This window comes from Ambystoma mexicanum, chromosome 2p (assembly GCF_040938575.1).
Source record: "Ambystoma mexicanum isolate Mex_15411 chromosome 2p, UKY_AmexF1_1, whole genome shotgun sequence".
Classification (NCBI taxonomy): Eukaryota; Metazoa; Chordata; class Amphibia; order Caudata; family Ambystomatidae; genus Ambystoma; species Ambystoma mexicanum.
In genome coordinates this window covers 75,235,633-75,254,528 of record NC_090923.1, presented here as the reverse complement: position 1 = coordinate 75,254,528, position 18,896 = coordinate 75,235,633, and the positions used below count along the sequence as shown (strand labels likewise).

General features: G+C 47.1%; 1 protein-coding gene across 3 annotated transcripts in view; it reads right to left on the bottom strand.

Moving 5' to 3' along the window:
• LOC138566223 (laminin subunit beta-1-like) overlaps window positions 1-18,896 on the bottom strand; it is an 882,924-nt gene that overhangs the window by 168,179 nt on the left and 695,849 nt on the right. For all 3 annotated transcript variants that reach the window (XM_069643284.1, XM_069643285.1, XM_069643283.1), the window contains exons 22-23: window positions 12,347-12,510; window positions 2,427-2,651 (exon numbers count right to left, since the gene is read on the bottom strand). In XM_069643284.1, coding sequence (XP_069499385.1) covers window positions 2,427-2,651; window positions 12,347-12,510 — 389 coding nt within the window. The remainder of the gene's footprint in view (window positions 1-2,426; window positions 2,652-12,346; window positions 12,511-18,896) is intronic.

Below are 18,896 nucleotides of genomic sequence, written 5' to 3'. Positions count from 1 at the left end.
GCGAAGTTATAAGCCACCCAAAAAGTGCTCTTCCAATGGGTTGAGCAACCTCACCATAACTACAGGGCCGCTACTGAAGGGCCTGTAGTTATATATCTTCTTACAGCCAATAGCTATACAAGCAATCGAATCGCACTCCTAATAGGCTGGAGTTCACAAATATGCGGCTGAGTCTGGGTAAAGATTTAAAAATGTATATCTTTGTTATATTTCTTTAAAATATATATATTTATATATATATTTTAAAGAAATATAACAAAGATATACATTTTTAAATCTTTTTACCCAGACTATATATATAGATATATATATATATATATATGCAATTTTTTTTATATTTCAGATCGTCATTAAAGAAAAAACATTTGTTGAAACTGATGAATATCAATTGAACCCAGAACAATTTTCTCTGCACAACTTCAGCTAGTTCGCAGTCCAGGTGTAGAGAGAGCAGAGGGGGAAAGGCCGAGGGCAAGAGAAGACAGGCAGGAAAAGGATACAAAGAGGTAAAAGAATTTGCCATAAACCAATATGGCAACTAAAATTTGCCATACAGCTCCAGAATGTGCAGCCAAACACGTAGGCCTATTTCATGCTTTAGTCCACTATAGGCAATGGCTTATTCAAGCTTGACAGTAGAATCGTGCCCTCATATCTAATTTTGGCTCATTTCTAAATATCCAGTGAGGCACAGGTCTGATCTCACATGATCCATATGTGTATAACCCAAACTCCCATAAATAAATTAACTCTGCTGTGTTTCAGAGTAACATTGCTAAACCATAGGGCAAGACTGGACCTTGCACTCCAGCATCCATACTACTAATCACCAGCTCCAGCATGTGCTGGAGGTTAGTAAACAAAGAACTCAATATTCTGTGAGAGGACAAATGAACCCTAAAAATAGTGTTCGGCGGCATCCAATGGATACTTAGTTCGCGCAACCATTTTAGTACTTCCGTACCACGTACTATACCGTTTTTAACTTCAATTAAACAGCCTAGTTCAACCCAACCACTTCCCCTGTCCTGAAGCAGGCCAATCAAAGTTAGTAAATAGACAAACTATTATCAAAGACCTGGCAAGATAGGCCTTAGTCCACTCACTGGTGCTGTCGAAAGACAATGGGCCTCATTCTAAGTTTGCCGGTCCGGTATTAAAGTGCTGGTATTCGTGGATACTGCTTTTTATCAGACCGGCCGTCTATGGGTTTGCCGGTGGGGCACCTGCATTGCCTCCAGCTGGAGGGAAGGCAGGCGGCCTACTGGCAAAAAAGCCCTCATTATCGGCACCAGCATTTCCAGTGCTGGTAATGATGGCAAATCCTCTCATGGAGTCCTAAGGAACACCATGAATGGGGATTTATGCCATCACACGGAATCCGTTGGCAATCCAACCGGACCGAGTGCCGGACGTGGTATCTACATTTGCCAGAATACTGGCGACTCTACCATCAGGATACCGGCAAAGTCAGACTCGGGCCCAATGTGCTTATATGTTTCTGCATGTTGTTGCATATGGTCACATTGCTGTCATTTTCCTCAATCGTTTTTTACCACTGTTTACACACATGATTGCTGTGCACTGGGGCTTTTGCCCATTACTGTAATTGCCCTTATTTTAACAGTAATGATTCTAAAAATATTTATTTTTATGTTGATAAAGGTTTATGTGATTTGTTATGAAAATAGATCAGAAGTCTACATTACAAAACATAGCACTGTTGGGCTGAATTTTTAAAATAATATAAAAATTACATTAAGCATTTGTGTGGTTGGGAGTCATTTGGATTTACTCCCTGCTGCCTTGATGAGTAATTTACATCCAGACCACTGTAATTGTCCTTTTGTTCCCAATGTTCATTCCCATGTTATAACCGGGAATATAGGCATCGGGGATGGGAGGCTATAGCCCGAGATCTTTTGGTTGTAGACCTGGATATAAGCTCAGGGCCTACAACCAAAAGGCTAGCTAGCCCCAAGTCCCGACAGTCCCGACATTAACATATCCCTGGATCTTTTCTAGACCTAGCAACACCCCTGACCAGGAAATACGTTTCGTTGCTTTACACCCCCAGGCTGTGGACACTCATGCCCATCAACATTAAACTCGCACCCCCCCCTCATGAAATTCAGAAAGGAGCTCAAGACCCTCCTCTTCAAGGAGAACGTTCTTCACACCGCGTAAAAGCCCACCCCACCCCACCCCAAGCTGACCCCACCTCACCCCTAATCACTGCTCCTGTTTCTTGACTGTAGTGCAACACAGCCTTGTTGTAGTTTGCGCCTTAAAATGTACCCCTATACACCCTGGCTGTACAGTGCTCCGCTGCGTCCCAAAGGTAGGTCCACACTCAATCATTATCAAAAATGTAATAAAAATAAGGGCATGCAGGTGTTTTTTTAAAACAATAGAATTCCACTTACGTCGGCAGTTCCGCTGCAGGGCGTTTCCATAGTAGCCAGGCCGGCAAGCCCCACAGTTGGGCCCATCCGTGTTGTAGAGACACCTCAAGCACTCTCCACTTTGGGGGTCACAAGACTCGGGGTCACTGGGGTCGATGTTGTTGTTACACTGGCATGGGCGGCATTCCCCGCCTTCTAGTTCTGGACTTCCAAAGTAGCCGGGGGCACAGCGGTCGCAGCGGGGTCCTGTATTGTGGGGAAAGGCGTTAAGTGCACATGGAGGCCTGATACAGGGCTACAATGTTAGGCGCTAACACTGAACTCATTTGCCACTGCTTTACATAGTGCTAATACCACAAGAAAGAAATGGCCTAATGTGTTCCTTTTTTTCCTAAATGAAATATAGTATGAACACCCTCAACTTCTAGCACTGTTTAGTGGTGCTTCCTAGTGGGGAGTCCTACGTTACATGCTATGCTATGTTATGTTGATTTATACCGCGCACCGCTACCACCCAGGGGCAGTCTCCAGGCACTCAACATGGCGGAAGCAGGTACCAATTGCAACTAGAGACACAGTGTGGGGCTGGTCCAAGAGAGTCCAAGCATGCTCAGGTTGGGTAGGACCCTCCTTCTAGTCCTTCTGGCCAGCCCCATTGTTGTATTTTCTGCCTATGTAGCAAATTGATGCCTATCTGGCACTGCCCGGCACAACCAGCTCAAGCTGTGAAGCAATTTTCAAAATATCTGGCACTGCCCAGTGTATTTAATTTGGTCTGTTCAGCAGTTCCAAGCTTACTTGGTTCTGCCCAGTGCATCTAGTAATTTCTATGGAGCAAGACCAATTGTAGACTGTTCCGCTCAGTGTGTCTATTTCTGTCTGTGAGATCAATTTGATATTTAATTATGAGGGTATCGATTTCTGTCTACAGAGTCAGGGGAGGTGCATTTGGTTCTGCTTAGGGTAACTATTTCTGTCCATGGAGTCAGGGGAGGTGCATCTGGTTCTGCTCAGGGTATCAATTTCTGTGTACGGAGTCAGGGGAGGTGAAGCTGGTTCTGCTCAGGGTATCTATTTCTGTCCATGGAGTCAGGGGAGGTGCATCTCGTTCTGCTCAGGGTATCAATTTCTGTCTACGGAGTCAGGGGAGGTGAAGCTGGTTCTGCTCAGGGTATCTATTTCTGTCCATGGAGTCAGGGGAGGTGCATCTGGTTCTGCTCAGGGTATCAATTTCTGTGTACGGAGTCAGGGGAGGTGCAGCAGGTTCTGCTCAGGGTATGTATTTCTGTCTACGGAGTCTGGGGAGGTGCAGCTGTTTCTGCTCAGGGTATCTATTTCTGTCTACGGAGTCAGGGAAGGTGCATCTCGTTCTGTTCAGGGTATCTATTTCTTTCTATGGAGTCAGGGGAGGTGCATCTGGTTTTGCTCAGGGTATCTATTTCTGTCTATGGAGCCAGGGGGGTGCATCTGGTTCTGCTCAGGGTATCTATTTCTGTCTACGGAGTCAGGAGAGGTGACACTGGTTCTGCTCAGGGTATCTATTTCTGTCCATGGAGTCAGGGAAGGTGCATCTCGTTCTGCTCAGGGTATCGATTTCTGTCTACGGGTCAGGGCAGGTGCATCTTGTTCTGCTCAGGGTATCAATTTCTATCTACGGAGTCAGGGGAGGTGCAGCTGGTTCTGCTCAGGGTATCTTTTTCTGTCTACGGAGTCAGGGGAGGTGCTCTGGATATTCTCAGGGTATCTCTTTCTGTCTACGGAGTCTGGGGAGGTGCAGCTCGTTCTGCTCAGGGTATCTATTTATGTCTACAGAGTCAGGGGAGGTGCAGCTGCTTCTGCTCAGGGTATCTATTTCTGTATAGGGAGTCAGGGGAGGTGCAGCTGGTGCTCAGGGTATCTATTTATGTCTACGGAGTCAGGGGAGGTGCAGCTGGTTCTGCTCAGGGTATCTATTTCTGTCTACGGAGTCAGGGGAGGTGCACCTTTCTGTCTACGGAGTCAGGGCAGGTACACCTGGTGCTGCTCAGGGTATCTATTTCTGTCTACGGAGTCAGGGCAGGTGCACCTGGTGCTGCTCAGGGTATCTATTTCTGTCTACGGAGTCAGGGGAGGTGCACCTGGTTCTGCTCATGGTATCAATTCCTGTCTACGGAGTCAGGGGAGGTGCACCTTTCTGTCTACGGAGTCAGGGAAGGTGCTCTGGTTCTGATCAGGGTATCTATTTCTGTCTACGGAGTCAGGGGAGGTGCACCTGGTTTTGCTCAGGGTATCAATTTCTGTCTACGGAGTCAGGGGAGGTGCACCTGGTTCTGCTCATGGTATCAATTCCTGTCTACGGAGTCAGGGGAGGTGCACCTTTCTGTCTACGGAGTCAGGGCAGGTGCACCTGGTGCTGCTCAGGGTATCTATTTCTGTCTACAGAGTCAGGGAAGGTGCTCTGGTTCTGATCAGGGTATCTATTTCTGTCTACGGAGTCAGGGGAGGTGCACCTGGTTCTGCTCAGGGTATCAATTTATGTCTACGGAGTCAGGAGAGGTGCACCTCGTTCTGCTCAAGGTATCTATTTCTGTCTAAGGAGTCAGGGGGTGGTGAATCTGGTTCGGCTAAGGGTATCTATTTCTGTCTACGGAGTCTGAGGAGGTGCATCTCGTTTTGCTCAGGGTATCTATATCTGTCTACGGGTCAGGGGAGGTGCACATGGTTCTGCTCAGGGTATCTATATCTGTCTACAGGTCAGGGGAGGTACACCTGGTTCTGCTCAGGGTATCCATTTCTGTCTACAGAGTCGGGGGAGGTGCTCTGGTTCTGCTCAGGGTATCTATATCTGTCTACTTAGTCAGGGGAGGTGCATCTTTCTGCTCAGTGTATCCATTTCTGTCTAAAGAGTCAGGGGAGGTGCATCTGGTACTGCTCAGTGTATCCATTTCTGTCTAAAGAGTCAGGGGAGGTGCACCTGGTTCTGCTCTGGGGATCCATTCCTGTCTACAGAGTCAGGGGAGGTGCTCTGGTTCTGCTCAGGGTATCTATATCTGTCTACGGGTCAGGGGAGGTGCACCTGGTTCTGCTCAGGGTATCCATTTCTGTCTACGGAGTCAGGGGAGGTGCATCTGGTTCTGCTTAGGGTAACTATTTCTGTCTACGGAGTCAGGGAAGGTGAAGCTGGTTCTGCTCAGGGTATCTATTTCTGTCCATGGAGTCAGGGGAGGTGCATCTGGTTCTGTTCAGGGTATCAATGTCTGTGTATGGAGTCAGGGGAGGTGCAGCAGGTTCTGCTCAGGGTACCTATTTCTGTCTACGGAGTCTGGGGAGGTGCAGCTGTTTCTGCTCAGTGTATCTATTTCTGTCTACGGAGTCAGGGAAGGTGCATCTCGTTCTGTTCAGGGTATCTATTTCTGTCTACGGAGTCAGGGGAGGTGAATCTGGTTTTGCTCAGGGTATCTATTTCTGTCTATGGAGCCATGGGGGTGCATCTGGTTCTACTCAGGGTATCTATTTCTGTCTACGGAGTCAGGAGAGGTGATGCTGGTTCTGCTCAGGGTATCTATTTCTGTCCATAGAGTCTGGGGAGGTGCATCTGGTTCTGCTCAGGGTATCAATTTCTGTGTACGGAGTCAGGGGAGGTGCAGCTGGTTCTGCTCAGGGTATCTATTTCTGTCTACGGAGTCAGGGGACGTGCCGCTGTTTCTCCTCAGGGTATCTATTTCTGTCTACGGAGTCAGGGAAGGTGCATCTCGTTCTGCTCAGGGTATCAATTTCTGTCTACGGGGTCAGGGCAGGTGCATCTGGTTCTGCTCAGGGTATCAATTTCTATCTACGAGTCAGGGGAGGTGCAGCTGGTTCTGCTCAGGGTATCTTTTTCTGTCTACGGGTCAGGGGAGGTGCACCTGGTTCTGCTCAGGGTATCCATTTCTGGTTACAGGTCAGGGGAGGTGCACCTGGTACTACTCAGGGTATACATTTCTGTCTGCCGGTCAGGGGAGGTGCACCTGGTTCTGCTCAGGGTATCTATTTCTGTCTACGGGTCAGGGGAGGTGCACCTGGTTCTGCTAAGGGTATCCATTTCTGTCTATGGAGTCAGGGGAGGTGCTCTGGGTCTGCTCAGGGTATCTATATCTGTCTACGGGTCAGGGGAGGTGCACCTGGTTCTGCTTAGGGTAACTATTTCTGTCTACGGAGTCAGGGAAGGTGAAGCTGGTTCTGCTCAGGGTATCTATTTCTGTCCATGGAGCCAGGGGAGGTGCATCTGGTTCTGCTCAGGGTATCAATTTATGTGTACACAGTCAGGGGAGGTGCAGCAGGTTCTGCTCAGGGTATCTATTTCTGTCTACGGAGTCTGGGGAGGTGCAGCTGTTTCTGCTCAGGGTATCTATTTCTGTCTACGGAGTCAGGGAAGGTGCATCTCGTTCTGTTCAGGGTATCTATTTCTGTCTACGGAGTCAGGGGAGGTGCATCTGGTTTTCTTCAGGGTATCTATTTTTGTCTATGGAGCCAGGGGGGTGCATCTGGTTCTGCTCAGGGTATCTATTTCTGTCTACGGAGTCAGGAGAGGTGACGCTGGTTCTGCTCAGGGTATCAATTTCTGTGTACGGAGTCAGGGGAGGTGCAGCTGGTTCTGCTCAGGGTATCTATTTCTGTCTACGGAGTCTGGGGAGGTGTAGCTGTTTCTGCTCTGGGTATCTATTTCTGTCTACGGAGTCAGGGAAGGTGCATCTCGTTCTGCTCAGGGTATCGATTTCTGTCTACGGGGTCAGGGCAGGTGCATCTGGTTCTGCTCAGGGTATCAATTTCTATCTATGGAGTCAGGGGAGGTGCAGCTGGTTCTGCTCAGGGTATCTTTTTCTGTCTACGGAGTCAGGGGAGGTGTTCTGGTTATTCTCAGGGTATCTTTTTCTGTCTACGGAGTCAGGAGAGGTGCATCTGGTTCTGCTTAGGGTAACTATTTCTGTCTACGGAGTCAGGAGAGGTGAAGCTGGTTCTGCTCAGGGTATCTATATCTGTCCATGGAGTCAGGGGAGGTGCATCTGGTTCTGCTCAGGGTATCAATTTCTGTGTACGGAGTCAGGGGAGGTGCAGCAGGTTCTGCTCAGGGTATCTATTTCTGTCTACGGAGTCTGGGGGGGTGCAGCTCTTTCTGCTCAGGGTATCTATTTCTGTCTACGGAGTCAGGGAAGGTGCATCTCATTCTGTTCAGGGTATCTATTTCTGTCTACGGAGTCAGGGGAGGTGCATCTGGTTTTGCTCAGGGTATCTATTTCTGTCTATGGAGCCAGAGGGGTGCATCTGGTTCTGCTCAGGGTATCTATTTCTGTCTACGGAGTCAGGAGAGGTGACACTGGTTCTGATCAGGGTATCTATTTCTGTCCATGGAGTCTGGGGAGGTGCATCTGGTTCTGCTCAGGGTATCAATTTCTGTGTACGGAGTCAGGGGAGGTGCAGCTGGTTCTGCTCAGGGTATCTATTTCTGTCTACGGAGTCTGGGGAGGTGTAGCTGTTTCTGCTCAGGGTATCTATTTCTGTCTACGGAGTCAGGGAAGGTGCATCTCGTTCTGCTCAGGGTATCAATTTCTGTCTACGGGGTCAGGGCAGGTGCATCTGGTTCTGCTCAGGGTATAAATTTCTATCTACGGAGTCAGGGGAGGTGCAGCTGGTTCTGCTCAGGGTATCTTATTCTGTCTACGGAGTCAGGGGAGGTGCTCTGGTTATTCTCAGGGTATCTTTTTCTGTCTACGGAGTCTGGGGAGGTGCAGCTGGGTCTGCTCAGGGTATCTATTTCTGTCTACGGAGTCAGGGGCGGTGCAGCTGCTTCTGCTCAGGGTGTCTATTTCTGTATAGGGAGTCAGGGGAGGTGCAGCTGGTGCTCAGGGTATCTATTTCTGTCTACGGAGTCAGGGGAGGTGCAGTTGGTTCTGCTCAGGGTATCTATTTCAGTCTACGGAGTCAGGGGAGGTGCAGCTGGTTCTGCTCAGTGTATCTATTTCTGTCTACAGAGTCAGGGGAGGTGCATCTGGTTCTGCTCAGGGTATCCATTTCTTTCTATGGAGTCAGGGGAGGTGCACCTGGTTCTGCTCAGGGTATCAATTTCTGTCTTCGGAGTCAGGTGAGGTGCACCTTTCTGTCTACGGAGTCAGGGCAGGTGCACCTGGTGCTGCTCAGGGTATCTATTTCTGTCTACAGAGTCAGGGAAGGTGCTCTGGTTCTGATCAGGGTATCTATTTCTGTCTACGGAGTCAGGGGAGGTGCACCTGGTTCTGCTCAGGGTATCAATTTATGTCTACGGAGTCTGGGGAGGTGCACCTGGTTCTGCTCAATGTTTCTATTTCTGTCTACGAAGTCAGGAGAGGTCCACCTGGTTCTGCTCAATGTTTCTATTTCTGTCTACGAAGTCAGGAGAGGTCCACCTGGTTCTGCTCAGGGTATCTATTTCTGTCTAAGGAGTCAGGGGGTGAATCTGGTTCTGCTCAGGGTATCTGTCTACGGGTCAGGTGAGGTGCACCTGGTTCTGCTCAGGGTATCCATTTCTGTCTACGGGTCAATGGAGGTGCACCTGGTTCTGCTCATGGTATCCATTTCTGTCTACAGAGTCAGGGGAGGTGCACCTGGTACTGCTCAGGGTATCTATATCTGTCTATGGAGTCAGGGGAGGTGCAGCTGGTTCTGCTCAGGGTATCGTTTTCTGTCTACGGAGTCAGGGGAGGTGTTCTGGTTATTCTCAGGGTATCTTTTTCTGTCTACGGAGTCAGGAGAGGTGCATCTGGTTCTGCTTAGGGTAACTATTTCTGTCTACGGAGTCAGGGGAGGTGAAGCTGGTTCTGCTCAGGGTATCTATATCTGTCCATGGAGTCAGGGGAGGTGCATCTGGTTCTGCTCAGGGTATCAATGTCTGTGTACGGAGTCAGGGGAGGTGCAGCAGGTTCTGCTCAGGGTATCTATTTCTGTCTATGGAGTCTGGGGAGGTGCAGCTGTTTCTGCTCAGGGTATCTATTTCTGTCTACGGAGTCAGGGAAGGTGCATCTCATTCTGTTCAGGGTATCTATTTCTGTCTACGGAGTCAGGGGAGGTGCATCTGGTTTTGCTCAGGGTATCTATTTCTGTCTATGGAGCCAGAGGGGTGCATCTGGTTCTGCTCAGGGTATCTATTTCTGTCTACGGAGTCAGGAGAGGTGACACTGGTTCTGATCAGGGTATCTATTTCTGTCCATGGAGTCTGGGGAGGTGCATCTGGTTCTGCTCAGGGTATCAATTTCTGTGTACGGAGTCAGGGGAGGTGCAGCTGGTTCTGCTCAGGGTATCTATTTCTGTCTACGGAGTCTGGGGAGGTGTAGCTGTTTCTGCTCAGGGTATCTATTTCTGTCTACGGAGTCAGGGAAGGTGCATCTCGTTCTGCTGAGGGTATCAATTTCTGTCTACGGGGTCAGGGCAGGTGCATCTGGTTCTGCTCAGGGTATCAATTTCTATCTACGGAGTCAGGGGAGGTGCAGCTGGTTCTGCTCAGGGTATCTTTTTCTGTCTACGGAGTCAGGGGAGGTGCTCTGGTTATTCTCAGGGTATCTTTTTCTCTCTACAGAGTCTGGGGAGGTGCAGCTGGGTCTGCTCAAGGTATCTATTTCTGTCTACGGAGTCAGGGGCGGTGCAGCTGCTTCTGCTCAGGGTGTCTATTTCTGTATAGGGAGTCAGGGGAGGTGCAGCTGGTGCTCAGGGTATCTATTTCTGTCTACGGAGTCAGGGGAGGTGCAGTTGGTTCTGCTCAGGGTATCTATTTCTGTCTACGGAGTCAGGGGAGGTGCAGCTGGTTCTGCTCAGTGTATCTATTTCTGACTACAGAGTCAGGGGAGGTGCATCTGGTTCTGCTCAGGGTATCCATTTCTGTCTATGGAGTCAGGGAAGGTGCACCTGGTTCTGCTCAGGGTATCAATTTCTGTCTACAGAGTCAGGGGAGGTGCACCTTTCTGTCTACGGAGTCAGGGCAGGTGCACCTGGTGCTGCTCAGGGTATCTATTTCTGTCTACAGAGTCAGGGAAGGTGCTCTGGTTCTGATCAGGGTATCTATTTCTGTCTACGGAGTCAGGGGAGGTGCACCTAGTTCTGCTCAGGGTATCAATTTATGTCTACGGAGTCTGGGGAGGTGCACCTGGTTCTGCTCAATGTTTCTATTTCTGTCTACGAAGTCAGGAGAGGTCCACCTGGTTCTGCTCAATGTTTCTATTTCTGTCTACGAAGTCAGGAGAGGTCCACCTGGTTCTGCTCAGGGTATCTATTTCTGTCTAAGGAGTCAGGGGGTGAATCTGGTTCTGCTCAGGGTATCTGTCTACGGGTCAGGTGAGGTGCACCTGGTTCTGCTCAGGGTATCCATTTCTGTCTACGGGTCAGGGGACGTGCACCTGGTTCTGCTCATGGTATCCATTTCTGTCTATGGGTCAGGGGAGGTGCACCTGGTTCTGCTCAGGTTATCCATTTCTGTCTATGGGTCAGGGGAGGTGGACCTGGTTCTGCTCAGGGTATCCATTTCGGTCTACAGAGTCAGAGGAGGTGCACCTGTTTCTGCTCAGGGTATCCATTTCTGTTTACGGGTCAGGGGAGGTGCACCTGGTTCTGCTCAGGGTATCCATTTCTGTCTACGCGTCAGGGCAGGTGCACCTGGTTCTGGTCAGGGTATGTATTTCTGTCTACAGAGTCAGGGGAGGCGCACCTGGTTCTGCTCAGGGTATCTATTTCTGTCTACGGAGTCAGGAGAGGTGCACCTGGTTCTGCTCAGGGTATCCAATTCTGTCTACGGGACAGGGGAGGTGCACCTGGTTCTGCTCAGTGTACCCATTTCTGTCTATGGAGTCATAGGAGGTGCACCTGGTTCTGCCCAGAATAGTAGTTCTCTACACAGAGAAATGTGAAGAGTGTCTTGTCCTCAGCATATCTAATGCAGTGTATGGAGATGAGTGTAGCCTCTCTGGCTCTACCCAGAGTATTAAGTGTTGTCAGGGGATAGAATCGTAGCATATTGGATCCACCCAGCATAGGTGGTCCTCTCTATGGAACAAGGCGAAGCACAGCCTGCTGCCCTGAGTCTATGTAGAATAATTGTTTTTGTTGTGGGTAAAAAGCCGGCTCAAGGGGCAATGAAGTCGTGCGGTGGCACAGGGGTGCTGCAGATAAAGGGCACCACCAGCTCACACAATGTAAAGTGGTAGTCAATGACTTTCTATTAGTGAGTCACTCACTCATAGAAAGTCATTGACTGACACTTTACATGACAGTGAGTGACAGAGGTGCCGCGGTAGGACCTATTGCAGAATCAGACTACAACCTCAGAGTCATTTCTTGTGTCTCTTTCAAATGCAACAGCGCCCTGCAAACTTTGACCCCCGCGACCCAGAGAAAGGGGTGAGTACATGAGCAGCTATTCCCATTCCCACAGCGAACTGTACTTGTTTCCTTCTTTGCATTCGTGTATTTTTTTGTTGTCTACAGAAGGTTGGGGGAGGGGCGGACGTGCCCAAAATTCACGCAGAGGGCACTGGTAGACCTGGAGCTGGCACTGCATCTACCATTTCGCAGTAACAAAAGCAGTAAATAAATAGCAGTAACTTTTGTTTACCCGCTTGATCAGCATATATAGTTCTGTCAATGGAGCAAGCGCCTAGTTCTGCCTAGCGTATTTAGGTCGAAGTGTTCCTAGTATCTGGGAGATGTTTATCTGGCAGAAGTCTATCGGGTGGACGTACAATTCGTCCACACCTCCACATTCAACACATGAGATGTGATGATATACACAACCCTCTGCTTTTTCTTGTCCACTCCCCCTCCTTTAAATCGATCTGTTGCACTTGTTCACCCCCCTCTGCCTGGTGCACACAGGTACATTCCTTTGACATGCTTTGCCTGGTGCACACACCTGCCTCCATGTCTCTCTCTCTCTCTCTCTCTCTCTCTCTGCCACTCTCGCTTACCTGAGTATCCGGGCGCGCAGATGCACAAGATCTGATTGGTCTGTTTGTCGGCATGGCAGGAGATGCCATGGTAATTGCGGCTTCCGGGATACCCAGGGCAAGGACATGGCCGACACTGCTGTCCGGAGCCCAGCACCGGGTCACCATGGTAGCCGTCCAAGCACCTGGGAGAAAGAAATCAGAGTCCATATAGTGCTTCATGCCAGATTCCTCTCGCTTCTAGGTGCTGCAGTGATAGCTGTTGTTATCCAATTTTTATGATGTTCAGTTTACCACCTCAGAAGGATTATAGGCTGAGTCGGTCGTCCTGCAGGAATTTGAACCTGCAAGTCTGACCCCTTCTCAGAGGGAAGATCTAAGTTCATGAACATCGAATATGCCCATGTACCATACACCACCGCTATCCATCAATAACACTAATGCCAGCGTTAGATCAATATGCAAAACTGGCATGAACCTTTTTAAAAAATATATTTTTTAGGTGAAATAACATTTATTGTGTTTTTTAAAAAACATCAAGAAATAGTTACGTAGTGCAAAGGAGTGTGGGAGGCCCTCTACTGAGAACGAACAACAGTCAAATACCCTGTTCTATGCAATTTCTTCCACTACGGAGGAGCTATATCCACGTGTTAGCTCACTGCACCCTTCACAGAGGAGAAATATCCATTTGCAGATCAGTCTTTGTCCCACGCAAAGCAGCCCAGCACCCAAATGCCAGCCAATTCTCCTATATGCGTAGTGAGCTAACTTCATTTTTAATCTGCTTTTCATAAACTGAACACCAACTGGAAGCCACCACCAGGCCACAGCCCACATTACCCTTTTATTAGGGGTGCTCTGCGTTCTTGCATCCCGTCCGGCAACCTGTACCTTCCCACAACACTGCCCGCTTAGTGCGGAGGTGTCCCTCTGGCCGCTTACCTGTGTCGACTGGCTTTTCCATGGTAGCAACCATGTGATCCTTGCTTTTTTGTGCACATGGACAGTGACTACTGTACACTTTGGGTGAACCTGTTGGCAGGTCTCTCTGTTCCCTTATCCTCATCCCTCCCTATAATGCTAACCCTCCCCTGCTATGGACCATCATTACCTGTGCCAAGACATAGACCGGGGAAGCCTCACCGCGATAACATGACCCGCTTCCCATGAGCTATACACCTTGACACTGATATATTTTGGAATTCTCGTCATGGATCCTATATCCTTTATTATTATTATATTAATTTAGCGTGGACCTAGCTTTATATACAACAATATAAATGCATAACGAAGTGCTTTACAGAGGTATAAAACAGTACAGCTATATAATGGAATGCTTTACAGAAGTATACAACAGTACAGCTACATAACTGGGCGCTTTACAGAGGTATACAACAGTAAAGATACATAACGGAATGCTTTACAGAGGTATACAGCAGTACAGATACATAACGGAACGCTTTACAGAGGTATACAGAAGTACAGATACATAACAGAACGCTTTACAGAGGTATACAACAGTACAGATACATAACTGTGCGCTTTACAGAGGTATACAACAGTACAGATACAAAATGGAAAGCTTTACAGAGGTATACAACAGTACAGATACATAACAGAGCGCTTTACAGAGGTATACAACAGTACAGATACATAACGGAGCGCTTTACAGAGGTATACAACAGTACATATATATGATGGAGCACTTTACAGGGGTATACAACAGTACAGATACATAATGGGGCACTTTACAGAGGGATACAACAGTACAGATACATGACGGAACCCTTTACAGAGGAATAGAACAGTAAAGATACATAACGGAACGCTTTATAGAGGTATACAAAAGTAAAGATACATAACAGAACGCTTTAAAGAGGTATACAGCAGTACAGATACATAATGGAACGCTTTACAGAGGTATACAACAGTACAGATACATAACGGAGCGCTTTAAAGAGGTATACAACAGTACAGATACATATCTGAACTATTTACAGAGGTATACAACAGTACAGATACATAATGGAACGCTTTACAGAGGTATACAACAGTACAGATACATAACAGAGTGCTTTACAGAGGTATACAACAGTTCAGATGCATAACAGAGCACTTTACAGAAGTATACAACAATACAGATACATAATGGAATGCTTTACAGAGGTATACAACAGTACAGATACATAACGGAGCGCTTTACAGAGGTATACAACAGTACAGATATATAATGGAGTGCTTTACAGGGGTATACAACAGTACAAATACATAACAGGGCACTTTAGAGAGGGATACAACAGTACAGATCCATGACAGAACCCTTTACAGAGGTATACAACAGTACAGATACATAACAGAACGCTTTACAGAGGTATATAAGAGTACAGATGCTTACCGGAGAGCTTTACAGGGGTATACAACAGTGCATATGCATAACAGAATACTTTACAGAGCTATACAACAGTACAGATACATTACAGGGTGCTTAAGAGAGGTATATAACAGTACAGATACATAACGGGGCACTTTACAGAGGTATACAACAGTACAGATACATAACAGAGCGCTATATAGAGGTATACAACATTACAGATACATAACGGAATGCTTTACAAAAGGTACACAACAGTACAGATACCTAACGGGGCACTTTACAGAGGTATACAACAGTACAGATACCTAACAGGGCACTTTACAGAGGTATACACCAATACAGATACATAGCGGAATGCTTTACAGAGGTATACAACAGTACAGATACATAATGGAACGCTTTACAGAGGTATACAACAGTACAGATACATAGTGGAACGCTTTACAGAGGTATACAACAGTACAGATACATACCAGAATGCTTTACAGAGGTATACAACAGTACAGATACATAGTGGAATACTTTAAAGAGGTATACAACAGTACAGATACATAACAGGGTGCTTTACAGAGGTATACAACAGTACAGATACATAACAGAACGCTTTACAGAGGTATCCAACAGTAAAGATACATAACGGAATGTTTTAAAGAGGTGTACAACAGTACAGATACAAACCGGAACGCTTTACAGAGGTATACAACAGTACAGATGCATAACAGAGCGCTTTACAGAGGTATACAACAATACCTATGCATAACGGAGCACTTTGCAGAGGCATACAACAATACAGATACATAACGGAACGCTTTACGGAGGTATACAACAGTACACATACATAACGGAATGGTTTACAGAGGTATACAACAGTACAGATACAAAATGTGGTGCTTTACAGAGTTATACAACAGTACAGATACATAACGGAATGCTTTACAGTACAGATACATAACGGGGTGCTTTACAGAGGTATACAACAGTACAGATACATAACGTAACGCTTTACAGAGGTATACAACAGTACAGATACATAACAAAACGCTTTACAGAGGTATACAACAGTAAAGTTACATCACAGAACGCTTTACAGAGGTATACAACAGTACAGATACATAACGGAACGCTTTACAGAGGTATACAAAAGTGCAGATGCATAACAGAACCCTTTACAGAGGTATACAACAGTACAGATACATAACGGGGTGCTTTAGAGAGGTATACAACAGTACAGATACATAACAGAGTGCTTTACAGAAGTGTACAACAGTACAGATACATAACGGAATGCTTTACAGAGGTATACAACAGTACAGATACATAACGGGGTGCTTTACAGAGGTATACAACAGTACAGATATATAACAAAACGCTTTACAGAGGTATACACAAGTAAAGATACATAACGGAACGCTTTACAGAGGTATACCACAGACAGCTACATAACAGGGTGCTTTAGAGAGGTATACAACACTACAGATACATAATGGGGCACTTTATAGAGGTATACAACAGTACAGATACATAATGGAGCGCTTTACAGAGGTATAAAGCAGTACAGATACATAACCAAGCGCTTTACAGAGGTATACAACAATACAGATACATAAGAGAGCGCTTTACAGAGGTATACACCAATACAGATACATAACAGAGCGCTTTAGAGAAGTATACACACCCCAATACAGATACATAAGAGAGCGCTTTACAGAAGTATACACCAATACAGATAAATAATAGAGCACTTTACAGAAGTAACAACAGAACACATATACAGCTGGGAGTAGGATATAGAGGGCACAGAGGAGGGGTCCTCTGAGGATTAGACGATTCTGCCTGACAACATGTTCCAAATTCAACCAGAAATCAGAAATCTTGAACCTAGCAAATATCTCAAAGTGGCAGTAGTTGACGTGCCCTTAGTTTAAAATGTTGGAAAATGACCTGCCAATTAGCTCAAAGGTCTAGAATACGGCTGTCAGATGATCTCATCGTTTAGAAGGTGACATGCTAATTATCCCAGAATTAACAGATGTTAACTGGCAACAAGATTAGAAATCTAGAACAACTCCTGAAAATGAGCTGCACCTTGGCCTGGAAATGATCGGAAACTTCTCTATTGGTTCAATATTGTAGCGTCCGTATCTGGGCCTTGGATAACCATTGCTGTCAAGGAGTTCCCCCCTTCTCACCTGGGTCCGGTGTTTGCCGGTGTCTTCGATCGCTGCCTTCTTGCGAACGCTCCTGGTCTTGAACAGCGCTGCTCGAGTCTCGTCTGGTTCCAGGTTGCGTTTAGCTCCGGGATCGTGGAGTCCAGGAAACCGGGAGTCTGGGAAAGGCTAGAAATGCTCGGAACCAGGAAGGGGGAAAGGGACAGGAGCGGGTAATAGTACTGGGATAAAGGAAAAAATACCGCGAGCTACGAACACACGTCTGGGCTACTCTGCAATAGCATTGAGACGCGCGGAGCCGCAGAAGGCGTGGTCTATAAATAGATCACGCTGCGTTCAGCGCATGGAGCGAGCAAGGGTTTCAGCTCTGGACGGCCATGTTGGAAGTAGTACGGAATGTAAGCCCCATTGAGACAAGGACCAGGAGGTCCAAAAGGGGCGTGATCTGAAGTTCATGAGAGCATGCCTCCTCCGAAGGCCTTTCCCTCCAGGTTTTCCCGGGTGTATTAGGTGAAATCTTCTGAGCAACCGAGGAGCCTTGATATTTGAAATAGGTTTCCAGGTCTTTTCGCTAGGAGGATATCCTTTCCACTCCACTAGGTATTGAAGATGGCCCCGCTTATACCTGGAGTCACAATTCCGGGACACCTCATATTCCAGTTGGTTGTCAACCAGTAGAGGAGGTGGTCTACTGGATTTTCGAGAGGATTGGATGTAGGGCTTCAATAGGGATGTGTAAACAACTGGATGAATTCTTTTCCAGGAGTCAGGTAGCTTGATTCGATATGAGACAGGATTGATAATCTCCTTGATGGGAAATGGACCATAGTAGCGGGGAGCCAGCTTGTTTGGTCGCAAGTGTCGGGGAAGTAGTTTTGATGACAACCACACTCAGTCACCGACCGTATAGGAAAGACCTGGTCTTCTCTTGGAATCCGCATACCTCTTGGTCTGTAATCTGGCTTTCTCTAAGTGTTCTTTAGCCTCGCGGTGAATGTTGATAAGAGTTTCGATCCAGGAGTCAACAGTAGGTACTGGTGTAGGGTAAGGAAGAACCGAGGGTAAGACCAATGGATGGAACCCCTGGCTACAATAAAAGGGGCTGGTCTGTAGCGCTGAGTGTTCGGAGTTGTTGTAAGCGAATTCCGCAACGGGTATCAGGAGAGACCAGTCATCCTGGACCTTGGTGGCGAAACATTTGAGATATTGTTCCAGGGTCTGATTTGCACCTTCTGTGGCTCCGTTGGTTTGGGGGTGATATCCTGAAGAGAGGGCACATTGGATTCTTAGTACCCGACAGAGGTATTTCCAGAATTGTGAAATGTATTGGGGACCCCGGTCAGATATGATCTTGGAAGGAAGCCCATGTAGTCGGAATATGTGTTCCAGAAATATTCCAGCTAGCTCTGAAGAGGAGGGTAGTTTCATCAGTGGCATAAATGGGCCATATGGGTAAACAAATCTATGGTGACCATGATGGTAGTATATCCTCGGGAAGGTGGTAACTCCACTATGAAGTCTGTAGCAATGATTTCCCATGGTTTAGAGGGTAGAGTGGGCTGCAGAAGAAGACCCGCCGGTCTTTTGTTATCATGTTTATTTTGGGCACAGGTTATACAAGCCTGGATGTATTGCTGTACGTCAGACTTCATTTTAGGCCACCAGAACTGTCTCTGTATAAGACGGAGGGTGTTGGAGATACCTCGGTGCCCAGAATGGAGTGTGTCATGACAAAGGTTTATTATTTTTTGCTGTAACTTCCATGTAGGAATGAGTAGTGCATTGTCCTTGAATAAGTAGCCTTCCTTGGCTCTTAATTTCCAGAGATTTTGTGTTGAAATGTCCTTCCATATTTCTGAGGATTGAGTTTGCGATGGGACTTCTTCCAGGAGATCAACTGCTTGGGCTACGAAGATCGTGGGAAAGAACATTTTAGGAAATGCCTTATCTTCAGTGGTCACGTAGTCAGGACGGCGAGACAAGGCGTCAGCGATCAGGTTCTGTGATCCAGGGACATGGGTAATGT